Below are 24,224 nucleotides of genomic sequence, written 5' to 3' on the forward strand. Positions count from 1 at the left end.
GCAAAATGCAGTTGTGAGCCGTAGTGAGGGCAAGATGGTTCCATGGTGTCCCCAGCTTACCTTATTTTTTGTTGTTTCCTGTTTATTAATCTCATCCATTGGAGAATTCCATGACAGCACATACTGTATTCTAGGAACTCAAATGTCTGTTGCTTGAATAAAATATTTAACAGGAAAGCCACGATACCTGGCCCTGACCAATTACAAATTTAGTTTTTCATGAGGTTTTTTAAAGGGCACCCATCACACCACAAAACCCTGTGCACAACAAACTACCCCCAAAATTAGTGGCTTAAAACAACTTTCTCCCAATTCTGAATTCAGCTGGGTCATTCTGCTCAGTGTAGTGCCTGCTAAGGCTAGGACATCCCAGTTAACTTCTTCATGCATGGCTGATGCTCAGTTGGCATGGCTGAAAAAGCTGGGGTTTGACCAGATACCTTTCTCTCCACCTAGTTTCTCCAGCAGAATAACCAGACCTCTCTACACAGTAGCTTAAAGTGCCAAGAGCAAATGTTCCAAGAGGGCAAGCCCTGATGTGCAAATTCTTATCAAGCCTCTGCTTGACAAATGTCCCGTGGGCCAAATCACATTGGCCCAGAGTCGGTGTGGCAGAGGACTAACTAACTACACAACAGTGCAAATACCAGGCGTGGTTCATGGGGGCTGCCAGTGTTGACAGTCTACCCAATCTAGTGATCATAAGCCAGACAATTGAAGTCACACTTCATTTTACAAATAAAAAAGCAAAGACTCCGAGATGAAATCACTTGCTTAGATAACATATGTGGTAAATGGAAAACAAATCTTTGTTTACTTGTCAAATCTTTAAGTCAAAGGCTAGTTAAGCCTTTCACTGTATCTCATTGCCCCTAATCTTTAAACTCCTTTCCTTTTCCTGATTCTTAGCCAACTGTGAATATCTGTGTTCAAGAAGATAACAATGTAGATAATCCAAAATGAAATGTGTTTTGTAGCATTATCTGAGCAGTAGATATTAGATGACTAATACAGTATGCTCAGGAAACTCTAACATTTCAAAGGAAATATAGCCATTTTATAACACAACCACTTTAAAAATCTTCCACTGTTTTCATCTTCACTAGAATGACAAAGCACCAACTTAAAGTAAACTAACTCTCCCAATTTTTCTGAGCTTGCTGTGTTTCCTAAGAAAGAAGGAAAAGGTCAAACAAGAATTAAGTCACTAGGAACTTGAAGAAAGAGCTACCACAATATATGTACCCAAGTTTACAGTATCAAATGATTTCCAGTAGCAGTTGAGACCTGAGGCATTTAAAAATATTTTCATTTATTCATATATATATATATATATTCACTTTACAATATTGCATTTTAACATACATAAAAATCTAAAGCGTTTTTAAGAATTTTTCAAAGTCTTGTACTGATGCTTTGGCAATCTCTTCACAAAATATTTCATCAGGAATAGATACTAATTTGTCCAAAGAGATGTAGTTAGGTTTTGCTGGATCATACTGTGCTCTTCCTAAGTAGGTAAGAAACAAGTGTCTTTCTTTGACTTTAAATAATCTTGTATTAAATACCTAGAAAAGAAAAAAAGTTTTTAAAAAATATTGCACACTGAAGGATGAAATATTAAAAAGTTTACTTGGCAAAAATTTTAATAGGTTAACCAATACAAAGTACTGACCATGTGTTCAGTAAGTATGATAAATGTCATAAGATTTAAATCCTATAGTTTCTGTTAAGAAACTAGAAAAAGAGATTCAAAGTCAACATACAAAACAATAATAAAATAATTAAGGGCTACACTGTGGGCAAAGAAGATTGAGTGCTCCAGAGAAAGAGGAGAATGTGTTAAAAAAGCAAATCCTTGGCCAGGTGTGGTGAATCAGGCCTGTAGTCCCAGCACTTCAGGAGGCCAAGGCAGGCAGATCACCTGAGGTCAGGAGTTTGAGACAAGGCTGGCCAAAATGGCGAAACCCCGTCTCTACTAAAAATACAAAAATTAGCTGGGCATGGTGGTGCATGTCTGTAATCCCAGCTACTTGGGAGGGTGAGGCAGGAGAATTGCTTGAACCCAGGAGACAGAGGTTGCAGTGAGCTGAGATCACGCCACTGCACTTCAGCCTGGGCAACAGAGTGAGACTCCTTCTCAGAAAAAGAAAAGAGCAAATCCTCAAGCCTCACCCCAAAATGACTTAATCAGCAACCTTGAGAGCAGGACCCATAAATCTGTCTTAACAAGCCCTCTAGATGATTCTGATATCTACCAAGTTTGAGAACCAGTGTCAGAGATCAATGTTAATATAAAAAATTTATTTATTGCTCTAGCATCTGTGAAAGGAAAAAAAAGAAAAGAAAAATTTATTTATAAGATTTCATAATCTGTAACACCTCTCTTTCTCTCTTTTTAAATTCCCACTGCTCCCCCTAACTAGGATCAAAATGAAATGAATTAGACCTCTGGGAGAGTAACTAGGGAAAATATGTCTTACCTGCCTCAAAGTAAAACTCCTAAAAACTAAAGTAGTGGTGCAGGGGAAGGGTTGTTGGCCACCAGGGGCCACTTTGCCATTGGCACAAAAATTTCATCCCATTAATGACAAATTAAATTTTTGGGAATTAACACAAGAAAAGTACCCCTAGCCTGGAGAATTATTGGTCCCCTATAATCCTAAGGTGGACTTCAGCTTTGCCTTCCCAGAAAGTCACAAAGGGAGGGGAGAGCCAAGGTTTCAGGGGATCCTAAATATAACCTCTTTCCTTAGCTTAGTGATTTCTTCACGTTCATTACCCTAAAACTGCTTTTGTTAGTTATCCTTTATCTTCCACCATGTCTTCTTTGAATTGACTAAACTAATCATGGTTATTAAGTTATAATTCTTTCCCCATTTTTAATTAATCCTAAATTAATCTGCCAACCAGGAATATTATCTGCATGAGAAAATTAGTCCCATGCCACTGAGTTTAACCTGCCAAAAATTTAAAGTCTATATCGGCCCCTTCACAGCCTTACTGTCCGTTAATGTATTATTTCATTAACAAGCTTTTTATTTTTCTGGTTTTTCCCCATAATTCCACCCAGACTCTGGGAATTTGAGTATTCCAATTTGGAAGCCACAGTTCTACAACACAGCTTCTCAGAAGCTAGGGTTTAGGGTGTCTAAAATCTGTGTTTTTAAGTGATTTTGATGCATCTGGTCAGCTTATATTTTATTCTACTTGGAAAGCTCCTCTCCATCTTTTAAACACCACTCACTCTTCTGCAGACAATTCAAATGTTACTTCTAGTAGATCCTAGTAAATGGCTTGGGTTTTTAATCCTGAGTGCTGGAGTTCTAATCCTGGCTCTGCCCCAACCTCGTTACTTGGTCTTGGACAGATTACTTCCATCTCTTTAAGCTTAAGTTCTTTATGTGTAAAATAGTCTACCTCATATGGTTGTTGTGAGAATTAAATGTGTTAATACAAATAAAGCAATAAAGATTGAGCTGGCGCCGGGCGCGGTGGCTCACGCCAGTAATCCCAGCACTTTGGGAAGCCGAGGCGGGTGGATCACGAGGTCAAGAGATCGAGACCATCCTGGTCAACATGGTGAAACCCCGTCTCTACTAAAAATACAAAAAATTAGCTGGGCATGGTGGCGCGGGCCTGTAATCCCAGTTACTCAGGAGGCTGAGGCAGGAGAATTGCCTGAACCCAGGAGGCGGAGGTTGCGGTGAGCCGAGATCGCGCCATTGCACTCCAGCCTGGGTAACAAGAGCGAAACTCCATCTCAAAAAAAAAAAAAAAAAAAAAAAGATTGAGCTGGCACACAGTAAGTACTCAATTGCTGTTATTACTTCTGTAATTCTACCACTTCTAAATTAAATTAATCATGCTGTAGGAGCTCTGGTTAGGATTCTTTACCATCATGTAAAGCAATTCCATTTTTAAACCTGTCTTCCACACTCAATTATAAGTTCCACAAGAACAGAGACCATGTCTGCTTGACTTCTGTATCCTTAGTGCCCAGCATCTAGCACTGATGGATGCTCAGTGATATGCTGGGAAAAATGACTGGACCACCGGGGCTAGGAGGGGACAATATCAGATATTCTTACCATCACCTGTGGTCACTGAATTACCCACCAACCCAGAGAAAAACAAATTGTCATTGCTTTTTTGTTGAAGATTATTTCACAATTACTTCATGAGCCAAATTCACAAAACTGTAGGTTTCTAACACTTTTATAATGAGTGTATTTACATTTGGTAAAATAGGAAAATCCTGTATTAAGGGCCCATTCCTAGTGAAGTATAATAGGCAAAAAAAATCTACCTGTATGTGAAGGAACTGGACCAAATGCAATCTAGTTCTGAGAGTTGTGTTAAGGTCATATGTCTTTCTTTTATTTCTTTTCTTTTTTTTTTTGTTTTGAAAGACAGAGTCTGGCTGTCTTGACAGGCTGGAGTGCAATGGCGCAATCTCAGCTCACTGCAACCTCCAACTCCCTGGTTCAAGCAGTTATCTGCCTCTGCCTCAGCCTCCTGAGTAGCTGGAATTATAGGCGCCCGCCACCACACCCAGCTAATTTTTCTATTTTTAGTAAAGACGGGGTTTCACCATCTTGGCCAGGCTGGTGTTGAAATCCTGACCTTGTGATCCACCTGCCTCTGCCTCCCAAAGTGCTGGGATTACAGGCATGAGCCAGTGCACCTGGCCAGGGTTATATTTTTAACCATCTTCTTTCAAAAACAGGAACATACCTATTCTAGCGAATGTAGTAGAGGGATCACTTAAATAAAAATTCACTTTCTCATTTGTCCAATAAATACTGAGTGGCTATTTGTATGGGAAATAGAAAAAAAGGATTACTTTGAGAAAATCCAATCATTCATCTGTTCAACAAATATTGTGTGCCTACTTAGTGCCATGTGTAGTTCTAGGCACTGGGGATTTGGCAGTATATAAATCAGACAAAGTTTCTACTTTTACAGAGTCAATATTCAAGATTAATGATCTTGTGAACAGCAGCCCTCACTAAAGAATAAGGAAGTTTCATTAGCTTAGAAAATATAATTATGGCTTTGGCATGATGGCAAACTCAAACTGTTTTATATTGGGATAGGAGTTCATTACAGTATGGCTTATTGATTCATAGATTTAAATAAAATGTGACTAAAAAGTACATGTAGTAGTGAAAGGACCTTTAAGGGAAATGATCTATTTCAAAGTTAAATGGAGAAAAACATGAGAGAGACTACATTTGATCTGTTCTGCCTGATTTCAACAATCAGAACTAGGAGTATGTAGAAACTCCAGGGAAACAGATTAATCACTGATTTCTCCTCAGGAGATGTACATTTGTTGGAAGTTTTAAGATGTACATTTCCTGCAAGTTGTAAACTCTTCCCAGTGCATAGCGCTATGCAGCTGGAGAGCAGTTCTGAATGAAGCGCAATAGTAGTGCTTACAGAGAGAGCTGTGAGTGGCATTACCTGTGGGAACTTGACAATGATGTGGTGGGGAATGCTCATCACATTGTGCACATAATCAAACGTCTCGGTAAGTTTCCTTTTATTTGCAGTTAATATTTTTGGGATTTTGGTGATCATATGTTGAATTTCGTTATGTTTAAAACCAAGTTCAAGATGATAAACCTAAAAGGAAGTAAATTTGCTATGAATCCTAAGTAGAAATATTTATTTTGGTACCATGCTAAGGCTGCACTGATTCTTTTTTTTTGAGATGGAGTCTCGCTCTGTTGCCCAGGCTGGAGTGCAGTGGCGCAATCTCCTGCCTCAGCCTCCCAAGTAACTGGGATTACAGAGAAATGCCAGCACACCAGGCCAATTTTTGTTATCTTTAGTAGAGCCAGGGTTTCACCATGTTGGCCAGGCTGGTCTTAAACTCCTGACCTCAAGTGATCCACCTGCCTTGGCCTCTCAAAGTGCTTACAGGCGTGAGTCACCATGCCTGGCCATGATTCTTTTTTTTTCTTGAGACAGAGTCTTGCATTGTTGTCCAGGCTGGAGTACAGTGGCATGATCTCAGCTCACTACAACTTCTGTTACTTGGGTTTAAGCAATTCTCTTGCCTCAGCCTCCTAAGTACCTGGGATTACAGGCACTTACAACCATGCCTGGCTAATTTTTGTATTTTTAGTAGAGATGAGGTTTCACCATGTAGGCCAAGCTGGTCTAAAACTCCTGACTTCAAGTGATCTGCCCGCCTTGGCCTCCCAAAGTGCTAGGATTATAGGCGTGAGCCACCACACCTGGCCATGATTCTTTTAAAACTTAAAATAACATTTTAAAATTTGGAGATAACCAGACACGGTAGCTCACGCCTGTAATCCCAGCACTTAGGGAGGTCAAGACGGGCGGATCGTGAGGTCAAGAGTTTGAGACCATTTGGGCCAATATGGTGAAATCCTATCTCTAATAAAAATACAAAAAAAATTAGCTGAGCATGGTGGCACACACCTGTAGTCCCAGCTACTTGGGAGGCTGACGCAGAAGAATCACTTGAACCTGAGAGGTGGAGGTTGCAGTGAGCCGAGATTGTGCCACTGCACTCCAGCCTGGTAAGAGTGAGACTCTGTCTCAAAAAAAAAAAATTGGAGACAGCTATACCAGTGCCTTCAAGGAATTACAGCTTCCAGTCCCTGGGGTCACCAGAATTTCAAACCCCTCAGCTGAGAAAGAGCTACACTGATCGTCATGAAGACCATGAAAGGGGCAACCATAATTACGAGACAGAATGAGTGACGTGGGAGGGCTGGCAGGTCAGTGGCATGGGCCCAACACCAAACAGATCCTTCAGCAGCAGAATCTTCAAAATGCCTTTTAAGCTTTTGCTCCCAAGCACATTCACACAGATGTCTGAAAAATGACATGTCAACATTCCAGGCAGAGATGATGAACTAAACACCCAAACATGGGCCAAGTCCTCTACTTGCTTTCATAGTGTCCTGTGTGTCCCCACAAAGTCACTGCCCCTGTCACTCTGGATTTGATCTCCCATTAGATTGTAAGCTCCTTGAAAGGAGGGGCTGTCTCCCCAGCATAGTGCTTGGGCAGAAGCTCAATAAAGACTTCTTCAATAACTGAACTGTTCACTTCAGAAAACAGCCCTTATATAGTAATTTCAAATACTACTATGGCTTTCTATACTAACTAGTCAGCTGCCCTTGGCTTCATTTATTCTTTGGAGGAAGGATGGTAAAGAGTGTCTGGTATGTTCTGTGACAGAATGAGAGTTGGCAATTGGGACAAGTGCTAAGAAGAGCAATAAGGCCGCTCCTTCCTTCATAGAAGTCTTTTGGATCCAGCCTCCCAAAGTCCCCAAGATGTACACAGACTGCCATGCTGGGCAACAGGAGTAGTTTCATAGACTGGTAACACTGCCCAGATAACAAAGATGTCAGACTCCCATGATGGCAACAGAAGCAGTTTCAGGGCACCACTTATATCCTAATCTATTGCTTTATGATGGCGGGTATCAATGTCTGCAAGGTAATTTACTCATGTAACACCTGGTCAATGTGAAAATATTAACTGAAACTGCTTGCTAGACAGTTGTTAATTGCCTATTTCTCTTTTTAGAAATAACTTATTTTAAAGTCTAGTTTTCTTTAAGATGACAACAGCAAAATCTATTCTCCTCAGAGGATTTTAACACTTAAAGAAACTGATTTCTCAAAAGTCTAAAGTCCTACCTTCATATTTTCTTTCACAGGTTCCAGACTTCCAGTGAGCAGCCTTGGGAGACGAACTACCAGATCTCTGGTCTATGGTTGCAAACAAAACAATCTAGCGTTACTATATGTGCATATTTAACTAGTTTGGAAAATTAAGGCATTACTAAGATACAAAGTTAAAACTTAAAATATGACCCAACTGGCCGGACACCGTGCCTCACACCTGTAATCCCAGCACTTTGGGAGGCTGAGGCTGGCAGATCGCAAGGTCAGGAGTTCGAGACCAGTATGGCCAATATGGTGAAACCCAGTCTCTACTAAAAATATAAAAATCAGCTGGTGTGGTGGTGGGTGCCTATAACCCAGCTATTCGGGAGGCTGAGGCAGGAGAATTGCTTAAACTCAGGATGTGGAGACTGCAGTGAGCTGAGATAGAGCCACTGCACTGCAGCCTGGACAACAGAGCAATACTCCATCTCAAAAAATAAAATAAAATAACATATATGGGTCTAGTGGGTCATATATATGACCCAATCATATATGTGTGTGTGTGTGTGTGTGTGTGTGTATGTGTGTGTGTATGTGTATGACCCAATCAGAAAAATGATAGGAACTCCAGGAATATATAAAGTTAGTACTGTTTGGGAAAAAAAAAGAAAACAAAAACTGAAGGAACCTGTTTGATGAAGTATTATAAAATGATGTAGCTTTATGTTTAAATTAACAGGATAATTCATTTTGTACAAAAAATACCAGGAATTTATAGGATTCACATGGGCCAGGCATCTGTTAGGAACATGAGATTTACCAGCTACTAAAATGTACCTGACATGGAAATAAATAAATTCTCTCCTTTTCTTTACCTTCTTCACACTAAGTTGAAGTTCTTTCTGAAAAAATCCCAATCTGTTATCCAGTCTTTCCACTGAAAAGTTCAGCAAAAATGGTGCTTTTCTGACCATCTGTGCAACATCTGCTTTACTGAAATTTTTTGAATGCAGATAAGCCACCCTAGAGAAACATAAATATACATGCATATGATAAACATTTACATTCTTTTTTTTTTGAGACAGAGTCTCATGCTGCTTTCCAAAGTAACAGCTATTTTTAAAAAGGCTCCCACACCCTAAATTACTAACTAAATAAAAACATTCTGTAACAATGACACAAATATGGTTAAAACAAAACAAGCATTCACCCAACTCTGTAATGGTTTCCATTTATACTTGAAAACAGAAACTAATTATGAAATCCATGAATAGGCATCAGGTTGTGCAAAAATAATTGCAGATTTTGCCATTACTTTCAATAGCAAAACCGTGATTGCTTTTGTACTGACCTTTAGATTCTCTTTTCAATTAATCTGGTTTATTACTTGGTAAGAAAAAATGAAATGGCATCTGCTTAAGATTTTTGTTTTTGATGAGAACAGAAAAAACACAAATTAAGAAAATAATTTGTATAAAAAGAAAGACCCTTAAGCATGATTATAATTGAGAGAGGCATTTTTTAGGTTAGCATATTTACTGAGTATTTCTTTTCTTTTCCATTTTTTTTTTTTTCCCCAGACAGAGTCTCACTGTATTGCCCAGGCTGGAGTGCAGTGGCATGATCTCAGCTCAATGCAACCTCCAACTCGCAGGTTCAAGTGATTCTCCTGCCTAAGCATCCCAAGTAGCTGGGATTACAGGCAAGCACCACTAGACCCAGCTAATATTTCTATTTTTAGTAGAGATGGGTTTTCATCATGTTGACCAGCCTGGTCTCGAACTCCTGACCTGAAGTGATAAGGCTACCTCGACCTCCCAGAGTGCTGGGATTACAGGCATTGAGTGATTGGCGCCTGGCCTGAGTATGTATATTCATAAATAATTTTTACTACAGTCTTTCAATATGTATTTTGTTAACTGAGAGATTTTCCTGCTAAGTTTTTGAAAATCAAACTATGTAAAATATAGAAGTTTGATTATAGAATAACAGTATTAATTTTTTAAAATCTAAGAACATAGTAAAAATAGTTTTACTACATGTCTAAAATATATCAGGATACTATCTTGTTTAATTCCAACCAGAAAAACAAAAAAAAACTTGTGAACCAGGTACATTTTTCACATTACATTTGATGAACCATGGATTCAGGGAAGTTAAATAACTTGTCTGAGGTCATCACCTAATTAGTGACAAAACTAAGATGTGAATTAAGGCCTGCCTACACCTAAAGCATATGGCATTTTTATACTATATACCAAAACTTATATTACTTTATAATCACATGATTATTACTCCTTTAAAAATAGTTCCTTAGAAGCCATGAGAAGAAAATATTTATACATTTAAGTATATAAAACTTTTAAATGCATGGCAAAAAATAAAAACCTACTATAAATGAAGTCAAAGACAAGTGACAATCTAGGAAAAATATCTGCAACATGTCTCAGAGACAGAACTAATTTTCTTAATGTGTAAAAGAACATTTACCAGAAAAGAAGAAAAAAAGTCTGATTAAAAAATAGCAAAGGATATATTATAGAAAAGTAAACGTAAACAGAAATGCAACATATGAAAAGATGCTCCAAACAACTTTCCATGTTTCAACATTCCATGTTTCAACATTTGATGCTCCAAACCAGCAAATGAAATATTCTTTTTATCTATACCATGAACTGAAAGCAAAGTGTGATAGCACTGTACTTGTGAGGATGACAGGGAATCTGGCACTTCTGTACACTGTTGGGGAGAGTATAAACTGGAAAACAACCATATGAAGGATAATTTGGCAATGTCTATTAAAAGTTACAGATGAGCATACCCTTTGACCTAGCATTTCCACTTCTAGAAATATGTCCTACAGAGAGACACCAATATGTGTGATTTTTTCGGAAGTATCTACAAGGTAAGTCACTGCAGCCTTGTTCTAACAGTGAACTGGAAACACATCCCATGCTTATCAGTAAGTACTAGGGAGATCCGCAGCCTGGACTGTACTAGAGTTAAAAAGAATAGGACGCACCAAGAAAAAATAATCTCCAAGATATAGTTAAGGTAAGATAGTGGGATAAATAGTATGTATAAATGCTATCAATTGTTATCTATTTGTGTTCATGTGTGTATACACAGATATACGCTTTATAGAGTAGAACATTCCTAGAAGATTGAACAAAAAATCCTGATAACAGTAGCTGTATCCAGAGGTAGGTCTTGGAAGGCTGAGGGACAGGAAAAAGTAGGAGAAAAGGAGATATTATTTCTTTTTTTGGCAGCAAGGTTCGGCATTTGATTTAAAAATTATCAAAACTATTGTCCACATTGTAATGATTTTTCCAATTTAAAAAAATCAATATATAAGGCCCACCCAACCAAAAAAAGAATATTTAAATAATTAAAATGCAGATTATTCATTTGAAAATTCTCCAAGGATTTTAATTTTTTATTGAAAAAATAAGTACATGAAATCAGTGCTATTGTAGAAATAAGACTGCTGCATATATCAGAACCAGAAACAAAGTTCATTTAAATAAAGGTTCTTATACCCATGCCTGTTCAGTATTTTTTACTGTATGCTCTTTTGAATACCTGTGGATGCATTACCTATTAAAAAATTCTAAGTAATTTTAAAAAACGTTCTACAGCTTCATTTGATAGCCAGCTAGGTTTAGGAATCATTAGACTCTGCTATCTATGTGAGAATATTCCTTACTTGTTAGGAGCATGTGTGACTTGAGCAAGTAACTTAAGCTATTAAGCTTAAGTTTCCTTCAAAGAACTAAATATAGAGAGACAGTATGCAGTAGTCAGAACTCTGGAGTTTAACTGGGGTTGAAACCACTTACTCTGCTACTTATACTAACTGTGTAATCTTGGGCAAATTATTTAGCCTCTCTGTGCCGCCCATGTACAAAGGGGCTATTAACAATAATGGTGCAGCCTATGAAATGATCCCTACTCTCCTGGTATTCATGCTTTCTTGAAATAAATCTTGAGTAAAACGAGCAAGCTGGTTTTTGACTGGAGAATCAGCGTTCGTGACAGCCAGGAAAACTAGAGCTGGATATGTCAGATGAGTTCCTTAGAATCACACTCTCTCCCCTCTGTATTGTGATAGCCTATCTATATTACACCAGACTATTACTCCCATGAAGGGAAAAACTGTGTCTTTGATGTCTAAAGTTTAGCCCAATGTCTTGCATATAGAAGGCCTCAACGCGTTCAATTTAATAAATGCATTTTTAGTTTCCTTTTCTTTCCTAATACAGAGAAAAGACAATAGACTCTGATGGTTTAAGGAACCGCAAAGCTCTCTGAAATGTAGTGAAAATCAACATCAGTGTGGAGAACAGTCTGGAGGGTCAAGACTAGAGGCAGATCAATTAGGAGACTGCTGCAGTGACCTTGGTGTGCTATGATGGGGAACTGAGGCAAAATAGTCAAAGATTCAGAGAAATGTGATGACTGATTTGAGCTATAAAAAGGGTAGAACTGATGAGCTTTCAGGATTTATTAGTTGTAGATGATAAAAGAAGAGAAGCCAAGTTAATACCAATATTTCTGAGTTGGGCAAAAGAATATTCAGCCAATCTGGGAAAACAGACAGTTTGGGTGAGAAGTGAGGGTGATGATGAATTGAGAATGTTAACTTAAGGACAGGGGTTTTGCCGTGTTCTCTGTGGTATTCCCAATGCCTGGTAGGATTCTTATCTCACAGCTCTATATCTCACTTTATTTATTTTCATAAATTCAGTAATTCTTTGAATGGTGAATGAAGTACAGAGATATTTATAAAAGTACTCTTTAAAGAAGAAAACAAGGAACAACCAAAATAGCCAACTATGGAAAAGATTAAGCAAATTATACAATAATTTGCCAAGACAATGTCAAACGTCTACCAACAAAAATTGGCCAGACAAAAACTACAAAAGATCAGGCTTTCGTATCTTTAGGTGCACTCTCAGATAAGTAAGCTATTTGTTAATGGATTTTTTTTTGTTTTAGAAAAAAACTTATTCCAGTTTCTAAAGGGAAAGAGTTAATTACTGACTCAGTAATAAGTTGAAAACATAAAAATCATAATGGGGCCAGGCATGGTTGCTCATGCCTGTAAAATATCAGCACTTTGGGAGGCCAAGATGGGCAGATCACTTAAGGTCAGGAGTTCAACCAGCCTGCCCAACGTAGCAAAACCCCATCTCTACTAAAAACACAAAAATTAGCAGGGCATGATGGTGGACCTCTGTAGTCACCCAGCTACTTGGGAGGCTGAGGCAGGAGAATCGCTTGAACCCAGGAGGCAGAGATTGCAGTAAGCCAAGATTTCGCCACTGCACTCTAGCCTGGGCAACAGGGCGAGACTGTGTCTCAAATAATAAAATAATAATAATGGGTAGTTGAATAAAAGAAGTGTTGTAAAGACTTAATTTAGATCAAAGAATGTCTATAACAAAAAAATAACATTCATGTTCATTATCTCACTAGATCCTTGTACAGCAGAAACTTAAAGAATAACTTCCACATGGATTTCCTTCATAACCACTTCTTGGGTTATATGAGAATCCTTTTAAAAGTCCTACCTGGTCTTCATATTTTCAAGGTCTTCAGAGAAAATTGCATAATTTTTTGTCAGGAATGCTCCCAGTTGGTTATCCTCTATACCCACATCTTTAAGAAACAGGAGTATTTGCTTAATGTCTTCTTCAAAATCCAATCTCAGAAGGAGGTTTGCTGCATCTGGATGTTTTTCTATCTTGGACAAATCCACTCCTATAATAAATTATAAATACTATTTGAAGATGATGTCTTAGTTCACCCATTAAACTCATATACATAAGCACAAGAAATTACCAGTGGAGATCCATACCTATCCAAAGGAGCACTGAGATAGATCAATAGAAACTTCTAAATATTTTACTTACTTACTTACTTATTTAGAGTCTTGCTCTGTCACCCAGGCTGGAGTGCAGTGGTGCAATCGTGGCTCACTGCAACCTCTGCCTCCTGGATTCAAGCAATTCTCCTGCCTCAGCCTCCTGAGTAACTAGGATTACAGGCACCCGACACCCACCTGGCTGATTTTTGTATTTTTAGTAGAGATGGCATTTCACTACGTTGACCAGGCTGATCTCAAACACCTAACCTTGTGATCCACCTGCCTTGGCCTCCCAAAGTGCTGGCATCATTTCAGGTGTGAGGCATTGCGCCTGGCCGAAACTTCTAAATATTTTAAAACTAAGTTGGTTGTAGAAACAATATAGTATTTATTTAAAAAATCAAGTACAGAGGAAAATAGAGCATTTAATGTTACATTTCCCCCCCAAAAAAATTCACTAAGTCATATTGGTGTAAGGTCCCCATCTTTGTCTAAGGGGTCTTGAACGTTTGTCAGTCCCTAATGAACCCCATAGTAACTGGTACTTCTGCAGGGTAACAAACAATATGAATAAAATGAAGAGTTTATCATTTCCTTACTTATAAGCATGATTTAAAATATACATTTATGTTTTCCATCACAGGGGGAATAAAAATGATCCTGTGCCTTACTCATCATTGTAATCTCTAGGTCTTTAGCACAGAGACAAGTCCCTTGGAGAAACTCAAGAAATGTCTGAGTGAGAACAAGTGAACACATAGCCTTTCTAGTACACAAAAAAGCAGAAAGTATACAACCTTAAACCTCCACATTTAAAACTTAGTGACATCCACAATCAAAAAAATAAATCATCATATTCATTATAACTCCAAATATTATTAGAACCAAATATAATTATAAATCCAAATTTCTTGATATTAAACAGGTATTGATATAAGATGCCCATGAACAGCAAAATGGGTTAAATACACATAGACACAATGATATGATTTGGCTGTGTCCCCACCCAAATCTCATCTTGAATTCCCACGTGTTGTGGGAGGGGCTGGGTGGGAGGTAACTGAATCATGGGGACAGGTCTTTCCTGTGCTGTTGTGTGATAGTGAATAAATCACACGAGATCTGATGGTTTTAAAAATGGAGGTTTCCCAGCACAAGCTCTCTTCTCTTGCCTGCTACCATGTAGACATGACTTTCATCTTCCACCATGATTGTGAGGCCTCCCCAGCCACGTGGAACTGTAAGTCCATTAAGCCTCTTTCTTTTGTAAATTGCCCAGTCTGCGGTATGTCTTTATCGGCAGCATGAAAATGGACTAATACACACACTCATAGAATGAAGACCAGAAACAGATCCAAGATAAACTAAAAAATGTTATTATACAATAATGGCATTTCGAATCAATGGGGGAAAAGATGGACTATTTGTTAAAATATATGGGACCACTAACTATACTTTTTAAAAAATTATAATTCTCTTTATATCTTATGCAGAAATTAATTCTAGACAAAGAATCTAAACATATATTAGCTCTACTAGAAAAAGAAAGAATTAAAGAAAATTAAGTTTAACTACAGAAAAGTATAAAACCTATGTATAGTAAAAGGTCTGGAAAGCTATTCTACAAATTGGTACTAGTGGTTACCTTTGAGAAGTGGAACTGGGGATGGAAGAGAGGGTAATAGGTCCTTCTCTTGTAATATTTGCACTTTAGACAACCAGATGTAATTCTTTTGTAATAAAAAATAATAGTAGAAAAATAGATTCAATTATTAGAGGGACAAATAAGTGAGATGAAAACCAGTTCCAATAATCTGTGATAAATTGGGGAGCAGATGCTTTAAAAATTACATAAAGGGTTCAGACTTCACATTTAACTAAATATTACAGCTGACATGTACTGAAGTGCCTTGCTCAGCATGAGCTGTCACACTCTGACTGTGCTTGAACAGAAATCCTGAAAAGCTGCTTTTTAACAGCAGTAGGAGAGCAGAATCTCAACAGGAGTGCACACTGCCCTCAATGCAAATAACTTGGGCTCACTTCATTTCATTAACTTGAATAAATAGTCTCTGAAAGCCTACTACGGACCAGGCACTTCTGTTAGGCACTGGGATTATAAAAAAAGAATAGCACACGATTCTAACCTCTAGGTGACCAGTCTAGTTGGGCTTTACCTTATCAGTTCAGTAATTACAAATATTACCATTGTATTCAGTTATGGTTACACATATTTAGTACATCAATCAGGGTCTAGCAGGCTATACAACATGCCCTGTAAAGTACAAATGACAAGGGCTTTAAAGAAGGGACTCTATATAGCAGTGCGAGCAGCCTTAAGACAACAAGTAAGAGCCCTCCCAACGCTAAAGAGACAAGGAGGCAAAATGTTACCAGGGTGCAGAGGGACTAGAGGCTATTAAGGAAGGGCTGCTCAGGAGGAGCTGTTGTCATGGAGTGAGGCAGTTACAAGACCCAAAGAAGGGAAGGAACAGGGGAAAAATATCCCCACCTGGCCCTTCTACCTTCTGTCCTGCAGGTGCCTCCCGCTGGCTGAAGCTGCCAAGAAGCCAGCTAGCATAGGAGCCCTGGTGCACAGGGGTTGGCCTCCTGGGATACAGATCAGGCATAAAACAGGTCTCAGAAGCAAACAGAGAAGAACTAGGACTTGGGTACTCAAAAATACTGTCTGACAGAGCAAATAAGGCTCCCCTAAGTTACTGTTATTTAAGTTACTTCTAAGACATACTGTCGAAGTGTCAGCATACAGGTAAAGGAACAGTGCAAACATTCCAAACCTGTAAGTATACTATAATATTGAAAGACAAGGACTAGGCCAGGCACGGTGGCTCATGCCTGTAATCCCAGCACTTTGGGAAGCTGAGGTGGGAGGATAGCTTGAGCCCAAGAGTTTGAGACCAGACTGGGCAACACAGTGAGAATCCCCCTCTACAAAAAATCAAACCTATTAGCCAGGATGGCATGTGCCTGTAGTCCCAGCTACTTGGGAGGCTGAGGTGGGAGGATCTCTTCAGCCCCGGAGGTCAAGGCTGCAATAAGCCAAGACTGTGTCACTGCACTCCAGCCTGTACTGTGACAGAGAAAGACCCTGTGTCTCAAAAAAGATAAGATGGGGACTGTGTCTTAGGTTTATCTTGTATCACCCATAGCACCTGCCACAGGACACGGAAAGCTGTTTTGAAAGGAAAGGTGATTATCTCCTCACAGCAGATGTTATCCTTTTCCTGCCTCTGAAAGTGTATTTTTTAAAATTATATATATTTATGAGGTACAACATGATGTTTTGACACCTGCATACAGAGTGGAATTAAATCAAGCTAATTAACATATTCATTATCTCACATACTCATCTTTTTTTTGTGGTAAGAACACTTAAAATCTACTCTCTTAGCAGTTTTCAAGTATACATTATTATTAACTACCATCATCATGCTGGACAATGGATCTCCAGAAGTTATGGCACCTGCACCTGTCTAATCGAAACTTTGTACCCTTCACCCAACAACTCATTCCTCCCCACCCCCACTCCCCAACTCCCTCTGCTCCTATGAGTTCAACTTTTTTAGCTTTCATGTGTAAGTGAGATCATGCAGCATTTGTCCGTCTGTGCTTATTTCACTGAGCATATAGCATCTTCAAGGTTCATCCATGTTGTTGCAAATAACAGGATCTCCTTTTTCAAGGCTGACTAGTACTTCCATTGTGTAAATATACCACATTTTCTTTAGCCATTCATCCACTGATGGACACTTAGGTTGATTCACTTTATTTGCATCTCTCATGTGGGACTTAGCACTGTACCCTTTATCCTTGCTTCCAGTTATTCTTATATATTTAGATGTTTCTGAGGACTTGAAGCTTCTTGAGAGCAAAGGCCATTCTAAACATATAGGTAACATTTGGGTAACTGGGCACAGAGACATGAGTATACAATTATAATAGAGTGTGATTAGTGCTAGGATCCAAATGAGCAGGGACTGAGATGAGAGCCTGAGGAGGGTCACTCTGTCTGCAGGTCAAGAAGACACTTTAGAAGTTACTTGGACTTCAGTGATATTCTCTAGTTGTTGGAGTTGGCCAAACAAAGGAGGGAAGTGGCAAGCCATGAAGCTGAACAGGTAAGCAGAAGCCATATGAGGAAGAGTTTTGATGTCATGGGAAGGTTTTGAAGGATTTTAAATAAGTCACTGACCTAGATCTATATTTCAGAAAGAGCTCTAACACTGAAAAGATATCAGAGTCAATACTGCTGAGGAGAAGACTGTCAAAATAGAAGGCTCCTGCAGCCACTCAGTGACAAATGAGGACCTAAACGAGGTAGTAACTGTAGGATGAGAGAAGTGGATGGATTTGAGAGAAATATAGATGGTAGAATCCATAGGATAAGGTGTTAAATTAGATGCAAAGGGGGACAGGACAAAAGCAGTAAGAATCAAGGAGAGGATGAGTGCGGTGGCTCATGCCTGTAATCCCAGCACTTTGGGAGGCCAAGGTGGGTGGATGGCTTGAGGCCAGGAGTTCAAGATCAGCCTGGCCAACAGGGTGAAACCTCATGTCTACTAAAAATACAAAAATTAGCCAGGCGTGGTGGCACACACCTGTTATCCCAGCTACTAGGGAAGCTGAGGCAGGAGAATCACTTGAAAACCCTGAAGGCAAGTTGCAGTGAGCTGAGATGCACCACTGTACTCCAGCCTGGGAGATGGAGTCAGACTCCATCTGGAAAAAAAAAATAAAGAATCAAGGATAACTCCTAAAAGTTCCTAACAGGGCAAAGGTTTTTCTCTTTTTCCTCTCCTGTTAAAACACCTCCCAAAAATATGGGGAACGAGAAACAAAAAATAAGATCATTCTTTGATGAAACGAGATTATATCCCCCCACCACAATAAATGAAAACATATGAAAGCATGGCAACAGCTCTATCAGAGAGGAGAAAGAAGGCACTGAAATGCCTGCAAATGAGAATCTGGCAAGTGGTAAGCAATCAGTACCACAAAAAAACTCAAAAGCCTCCAAAATTGCAGTCCCTAGAGATCTGAGAGATTAGAGGTGAGGTACAGACTAAAAACTGGGGGATTAGGTATGGAGAAATCTGACCTCCCCCAAATCCAGTTCCTCTCAATGTATCAGGAGAAAGGAGATTCATTATCTGGGAAAATCAAGTATGAGAAGCACCAAACCCAGAGAAAACGAGAAAAGCAAAAGTTGGTAATGAAATTCCCGACTAAAAATAAGATGACTAAATGAAAGTTTGGAGGGAGATTCCCTGGCTCCTTCAGCTATCCAGATCCAAGTGCAACATAATGGTCAACAAGCGAAGACAGTTATAGAGCAGCCCTAGACAGAAACCATTCAAATCAGGAGGACAGTGGCTTCAGGAAGGACGTCAGAGTAGTGGGGCAAGCAGGGAACAATCCACTCTGGGGAAATGCAATACATCATCTCATAGGGTTAACTGGGAAAAATGGTGCTGAGAGGCTATTGAAAGATATGGAAGAATTTAACCCCAGAAACAAACAAAGCAACTCATCAAATGAAGAACAAGGCAACTATTAATGCCAGAAAAATGAAAAGTTGTAAAGGAAGGTAAATAATGATAGCATACTTCTTGTTAGGGCAGCTTGCAATATTTATAGTCATAATGTAACTACTAATGATTTATGTAAAGTTGTAACTTATATTAGGAGAATTGAAAAGAATACAGGAAAAGCACATGTGTACATACAAGAGATTAAATGATATCTAAAACTGATGAACCAAACAACAGCACTACAAACAATTATTTTTAAATGTGGAGGTTGGACACAAACAGAAAGAATGATACAAGTTAAGAAGATACATCTGGGGAACAGGATGCAAGATCAGCAAGGATGAGGCAGGGAATACGGTTTCTCACTAGAAGCCTTTTTATACTATTTGACTTTTGCTTCTGTTTGTATACTATTTAGTAGACATTAAAATGTTAATTTAAAAAAGTAAAGCAAAAACGTAATGAAGAGTACACTCAAAAAGTACTTGTAGCTTAGGCAAACTTACCTAGAAGAACTAACTTCTGCAGAGTCTCAGAATGATCCACATAGTCTCGTAGCGTGAATGAAGATGGGGGCAATGGAGGGGCTGCAATAATCTGAATAGCCTCTTCCTCCGAAATTGGCTGCATTGGAGACAATGGAGGCAAATCATCCAGTTCTTTGAAAGAGAGAAACAAGTTAGTGCTCTAATATGCACACTTAAAATTATTTCTACAACGACTGCCTCTTGTCTTGTTTGCTTCTTTCAGTGGTTAAATCTTGGGATCATTTTAGAATTAAACATCCAAGAAGCCCCCAAATTTTTCACCTTTTGAGAGGTAAAGGTAAAACTATTTAGACAGACTACTGTTACTCCAAGATTAGAAATTGTTGGTAAATTTCAAAGCACACAACTCCTTTCCTTCACTTAATCAGTAGGTGAGAATGCTAAAGATCACCAGACTTGCAAGTGCATTTTGAAACAGAGATTGAATCTACTATAGCCAGTTAACTTGGCTAAAAGTACTCATATGCCAACAGCCTAAATTGCATGGGTTAAACTAACCATATCTACATCTTTAAGAGGACTTCTATGATTGTTTCTACAACCTGTGGTCCTCTCTACAGGAGATGTGATTCTCTCTAGTATAGCCCCGATTCTGAGGGTTTTTTTGTTTTTTTAAAATCAAACACAGTATGGAAGACATTTAGAACCACACATTACCTTAAGCTAAGGAATTGGGTCTAGGATCTCTTGTTCTATTTTTTGCCTCTAATCATTAACTATCCTTTTTCATCAATTATAGCCAGCTTCTCCTCCCTACTCTCTCCCCAGCTCTCTTTCCTTCATATTCTACTTAACCTCATATTATTTCATTAGCAGTGAAATATTCCTAGAACGGGATTCACAGGAAGGAGAGGACTAAAATGTGACATGAGAAAACTTTCTGCAGTAATATAAATATTTTATTTGTTGATTGCAGTAGTTGTTACACACTAAATGCACATGTCAAAATTCATAGAACTGTATACCCCAAAAGATGAATTTTGCTTGATATAATTATACCCTAATAAACCTAATCACTACTTAAAATTTTTTAAGAATCTAAACAATATTTAGAAAGCAAATGCTTTATATGTGTTGCTATAAAATAATCTTACACATGTTAGCCCACAAACTTCTTTTTCTTAGTCAGTAAAATAAAGGCATGATAGAAGTCCATCAATAGAACTGGCATTATTTTTTTCTTGCTTGGTACAAAATATTACCTAAAATGGGCTAGTAGACTGTAAACAGGCAGCTCGTTTAAATGACCAAAGTAGGGAAAGGGAGAGTTTTCTGAAAGTTCAGAATTACCTTCTAGAAACACCTCAGAATCAAAGCTGGGTATCTTTTGTGTCTTCTCTGATTGTTCATTCATGGAAGGAAGCAGAGTGCTTTGGGCAGAATTATTCTCTTGACTACTTGAGCTAGTAGTCTGGGAACTATTCCATAAGGAGGAAGTCTTGTAAGTCTTAAATCCCCACTGGAGAAAGCAATTGTCAGGGGACATCTGAGGCTGAGCAGAAAAGCCATGTAACAATGTTCTCCCTGGTCTAGTAAAACGTTTTGTGAGTTGCGCAGCATTAATGAGGCTCCTCAACTTAACTGAGTTAAACCATCTGGGTATCTGTGGGGCTGACAAAGCCATTTTTCTTAGTCTACAAAGGAAAGATATAACTGTCAAGAGAAGAGAAATTTAATTTACTTACATGTTTAAAACAGTATTCAAACAACAAAATGATAAACTGGAAATTATTTTTTTTCTAAATGAAAGGTATTTAAATATATTTAGTCTAAAATAGTGAGATGTTTCTTATGCACAGGAAAAGCCAACAAGGCAATCTCAGTTGCAAACCAACAGACAGGAACTTCTGAGCTGGAAAAATAAAGATATACTTTACAATTAAAAAACAAACTGCAAAACCACTGGCGTTAAGAAAAATGCTTAAAACACAAATCTGAAAATGTTCAAATGACGGGGGACCTCACTAATCTGTTAATTCAATCATTTAAAGAGAATAAGATGATGTAATTAAGTGTTCTTGAAATTTGGTGTGAAGGACATTTCAGCAGCAGATTGCTGATCAAAGTAACACTGAATTATTGAAATGCATTTTATGTATATAAATTAGTCCAAAATGAAAAAACAGAAATCTACTATGTCCCAAACAAATCATCAAAATATTATCATTAACATATAGAACAGTGAAAGCAGTTTCTTGCTTCATTCTCAGGGCTAAACACTGTTGATTATTTCACAGATAAAGTTGTTCTTCCAAAGGGAATTGAACAAAAGCAGTTTTGTTAAGTTTTGCTTCACCGTATGAAAGGAGAAAAAAGCCTTCAAAAAGAAAAGGTCAAAACTAACAAACAAAACCAAGTGACAGAAATATATAAGCAACCAGCAATGAATAAATGTATATTTTGACTTAAAAAGTAGTTCTTTTCAAAAAGATTTTTTAACAAGAAAGGCAAGCGCTATGTTAAATTCCAGGAATATAAAGGGATTTTATATTTAGCCAGCTAATTAAAAAGGTAAATTTGATGCCTATAATCTTACACTAAATAAGACAATCCATATAAAACACAGGATGGAGTCAGGATATAAGAAATGCTCAATAAATGTTAGTCATTATTATTGATTACACAACCAAATACAAATGGATTCTGCTGAATCAACTGCTGCCTATAACTTTATGTTGTTTTTCTACATAGTGGAATTTGGCTTGTTTTATGCTCTAAATTAAGACCAAATAGTTGAGGGTCTAATCTCTTCTTGGAGATTTGTAGTTTGGGGAAGTCTGCTGAAAGAGATTTTACAAAAGTGAAAGTCTCCTTTCATTCTGCAATTATTTTATTATTTTATTTATTTGTTTTTGAGATGGAGTCTCGCTTTGTCACCCAGGCTGGAGTGCCGTGGTGCAATCTCGGCTCACTGCAACCTCCACCTCCCAGGTTCAAGTGATTCTCCTGCCTCAGCCTCCCAAGTAGCTGGGATTACTGGCACCCGCCACGACGCCCGGCTAATTTCTGTTTTTAGTAGAGACGAGGTTTCACCATGCTGGCCAGGCTGGCCTCGAACTCCTGACCTCAGGTGATCCACCCACTTCGGCCTCCCAAAGTACTGGAATTACAGGTGTGAGCCACTGCGCTAGGCCCATTCTGGGATGATTTTTAGAAAAGTAAGTATTCATAATAACCTGATGGGACAGGAGGTTTTTGTTAGATTTTGGTAGGAAACGAGCCTCCAAATGTGCCAAGTTTTCCCTCAAACCTACGGCATTCATTCTCTGCACAGTAGTCGTAAGGGCACTAAATGGGAAGCAGAAGACCTTGGTTGTGCTACCTTGACAAGGCTATTTCTGGCAGCCGTCTAACAAAATGTCTAGCTCACGATGTGGGGGTGGGGAGTCAATAACCATTCTTCAAACACTTTTTTTAAAGGCTAAGGGTAAAATAAGATGATTCATAAGGCTCCATCAGCTCTAACATTTTTGACGTCTAAGCACTTCATCCTACTTCAAACTCCTGAAATTCCAGATTCACCCTGAAGCCTTTCCACACTCAACACCCCTTAAACATCAGGAAGATTCACTTTCAAATTTCATCCAGTCATTAAAAGACCTTTGTGCATACAAGTGTTTATCCTTGTATTTTTATTTACAAGTGCACTATCTTCTCCACACCATTTCACTGTTGCCTACACATCTTAAATGATTAATTGTTCATTCACAAGAGCAGGGCTGGGTCTCATCTTGGGATCCACCCTTCCAGGGACTATTCTCCACTCTCCCAGAGCCCTGCACTGCTCTAATGTTTGCAGAATGGAAAGAAATCAATGGCAAGTACAGTTAACTCACTTTCTTACACAGTATGCAAAAGCGGGTACGGCATGTGCAGACGTGTATAAAAGCCCTGTGAGGTGGTAACCGTAAGTCTTCTAACACGGTCCTTTCATCAGGAAAATTAAGTAAAACCCTTAAAGAAACTCTAGTCTATTAACAATTGATATACACAGCTCATATATATGTGTACCTATTGCTTTGCTAGAAAAAGGCACTGAAATAGTTTTTCGAGGGTTCAAGATTTCTACCTATGAAAGGTTATAAATGAAATCAGGAAAGAAAGGGAGGTTTATGGGGGTAGCTTCGGAATAAAGGGTCTCTCAATACTTCCCTAGGCCATTTTAGCCCATTTCAGTTCCCCAAACCCAACTTCCGCAGGAAGGCAGAGCCCCCTCCAGAAGGTTCTCACACAGCGCTAATCAGCAAGCATGGCTGAGTTTTCATTACATCAGCCGGGGAAAAACACAAAACCAAACCAATCATCCACGACTGGGCCGCGAAAACCTAAAGGCCCTGGGGCGCGGCCTGGATGCAGGTGCGCCGGGACCTGAACCCCTGCCAGGAGCGCCATCCCCGCGCTGGGGCAGCTCCTGCTTTACCTTTGGGGAGGACTGCGCCCCGCAGCAGGTGCCCCGGGAACCGACCGACTCGCCGGGCCGCGCGCGCTGTCCGGCGGAACCGCACGCCCGCTCAGCAGCCCGCCAGGCCCAGCGCAGCCGCGCTCCCCGGCCCACGTGGGCTGCGGCCGGAGTGGGCGAGACCATGTGCCG

At 39.0% G+C, this 24,224-nt stretch overlaps 1 protein-coding gene across 2 annotated transcripts; it reads right to left on the bottom strand.

Annotated features, from left to right (window-relative positions):
- Nucleotides 1-1,291: 1,291 nt before the first annotated feature.
- MTERF3 (mitochondrial transcription termination factor 3) lies at nt 1,292-24,157 on the bottom strand. 2 transcript variants are annotated; one of them, XM_012467963.2, is made up of 8 exons: nt 24,054-24,157; nt 20,924-21,267; nt 19,592-19,744; nt 13,238-13,427; nt 8,537-8,684; nt 7,692-7,763; nt 5,470-5,631; nt 1,292-1,568 (listed from the first exon to the last, which is right to left on the bottom strand). In XM_012467963.2, the coding sequence occupies exons 2-8, from the start codon at nt 21,255-21,257 to the stop codon at nt 1,374-1,376; spliced, it is 1,254 nt and encodes a 417-aa protein (XP_012323386.1). In that variant the 5' UTR covers nt 21,258-21,267; nt 24,054-24,157; the 3' UTR covers nt 1,292-1,373. The 2 variants fall into 2 exon arrangements, with proteins under 2 accessions (XP_012323386.1, XP_012323387.1); XM_012467964.2 differs by lacking the exons at nt 5,470-5,631; nt 24,054-24,157 and having other exon boundaries at nt 20,924-23,931.
- Between the last annotated feature and the right edge of the window lie 67 nt (nt 24,158-24,224).

Source organism: Aotus nancymaae, unplaced genomic scaffold, assembly GCF_030222135.1.
Source record: "Aotus nancymaae isolate 86718 unplaced genomic scaffold, 86718_ANA_hifiasm-v0.15.2.pri h1tg000036l, whole genome shotgun sequence".
In the NCBI taxonomy this organism is placed as follows: Eukaryota; Metazoa; Chordata; class Mammalia; order Primates; family Aotidae; genus Aotus; species Aotus nancymaae.

Coding starts and splice junctions, on each gene's coding strand:
- MTERF3 (XM_012467963.2), bottom strand. CDS start 21,257: ATGGCTTTGTCAGCCCCACAGATACCCAGATGGTTTAACTCAGTTAAG. Junction 8,685..13,237: donor CTTGAAAATATGAAGACCAG/GTAGGACTTTTA, acceptor ATGTTTCTCTAG/GGTGGCTTATCTGCATTCAA. Junction 5,632..7,691: donor CTGTGAAAGAAAATATGAAG/GTAGGACTTTAG, acceptor ACTTCCTTTTAG/GTTTATCATCTTGAACTTGG.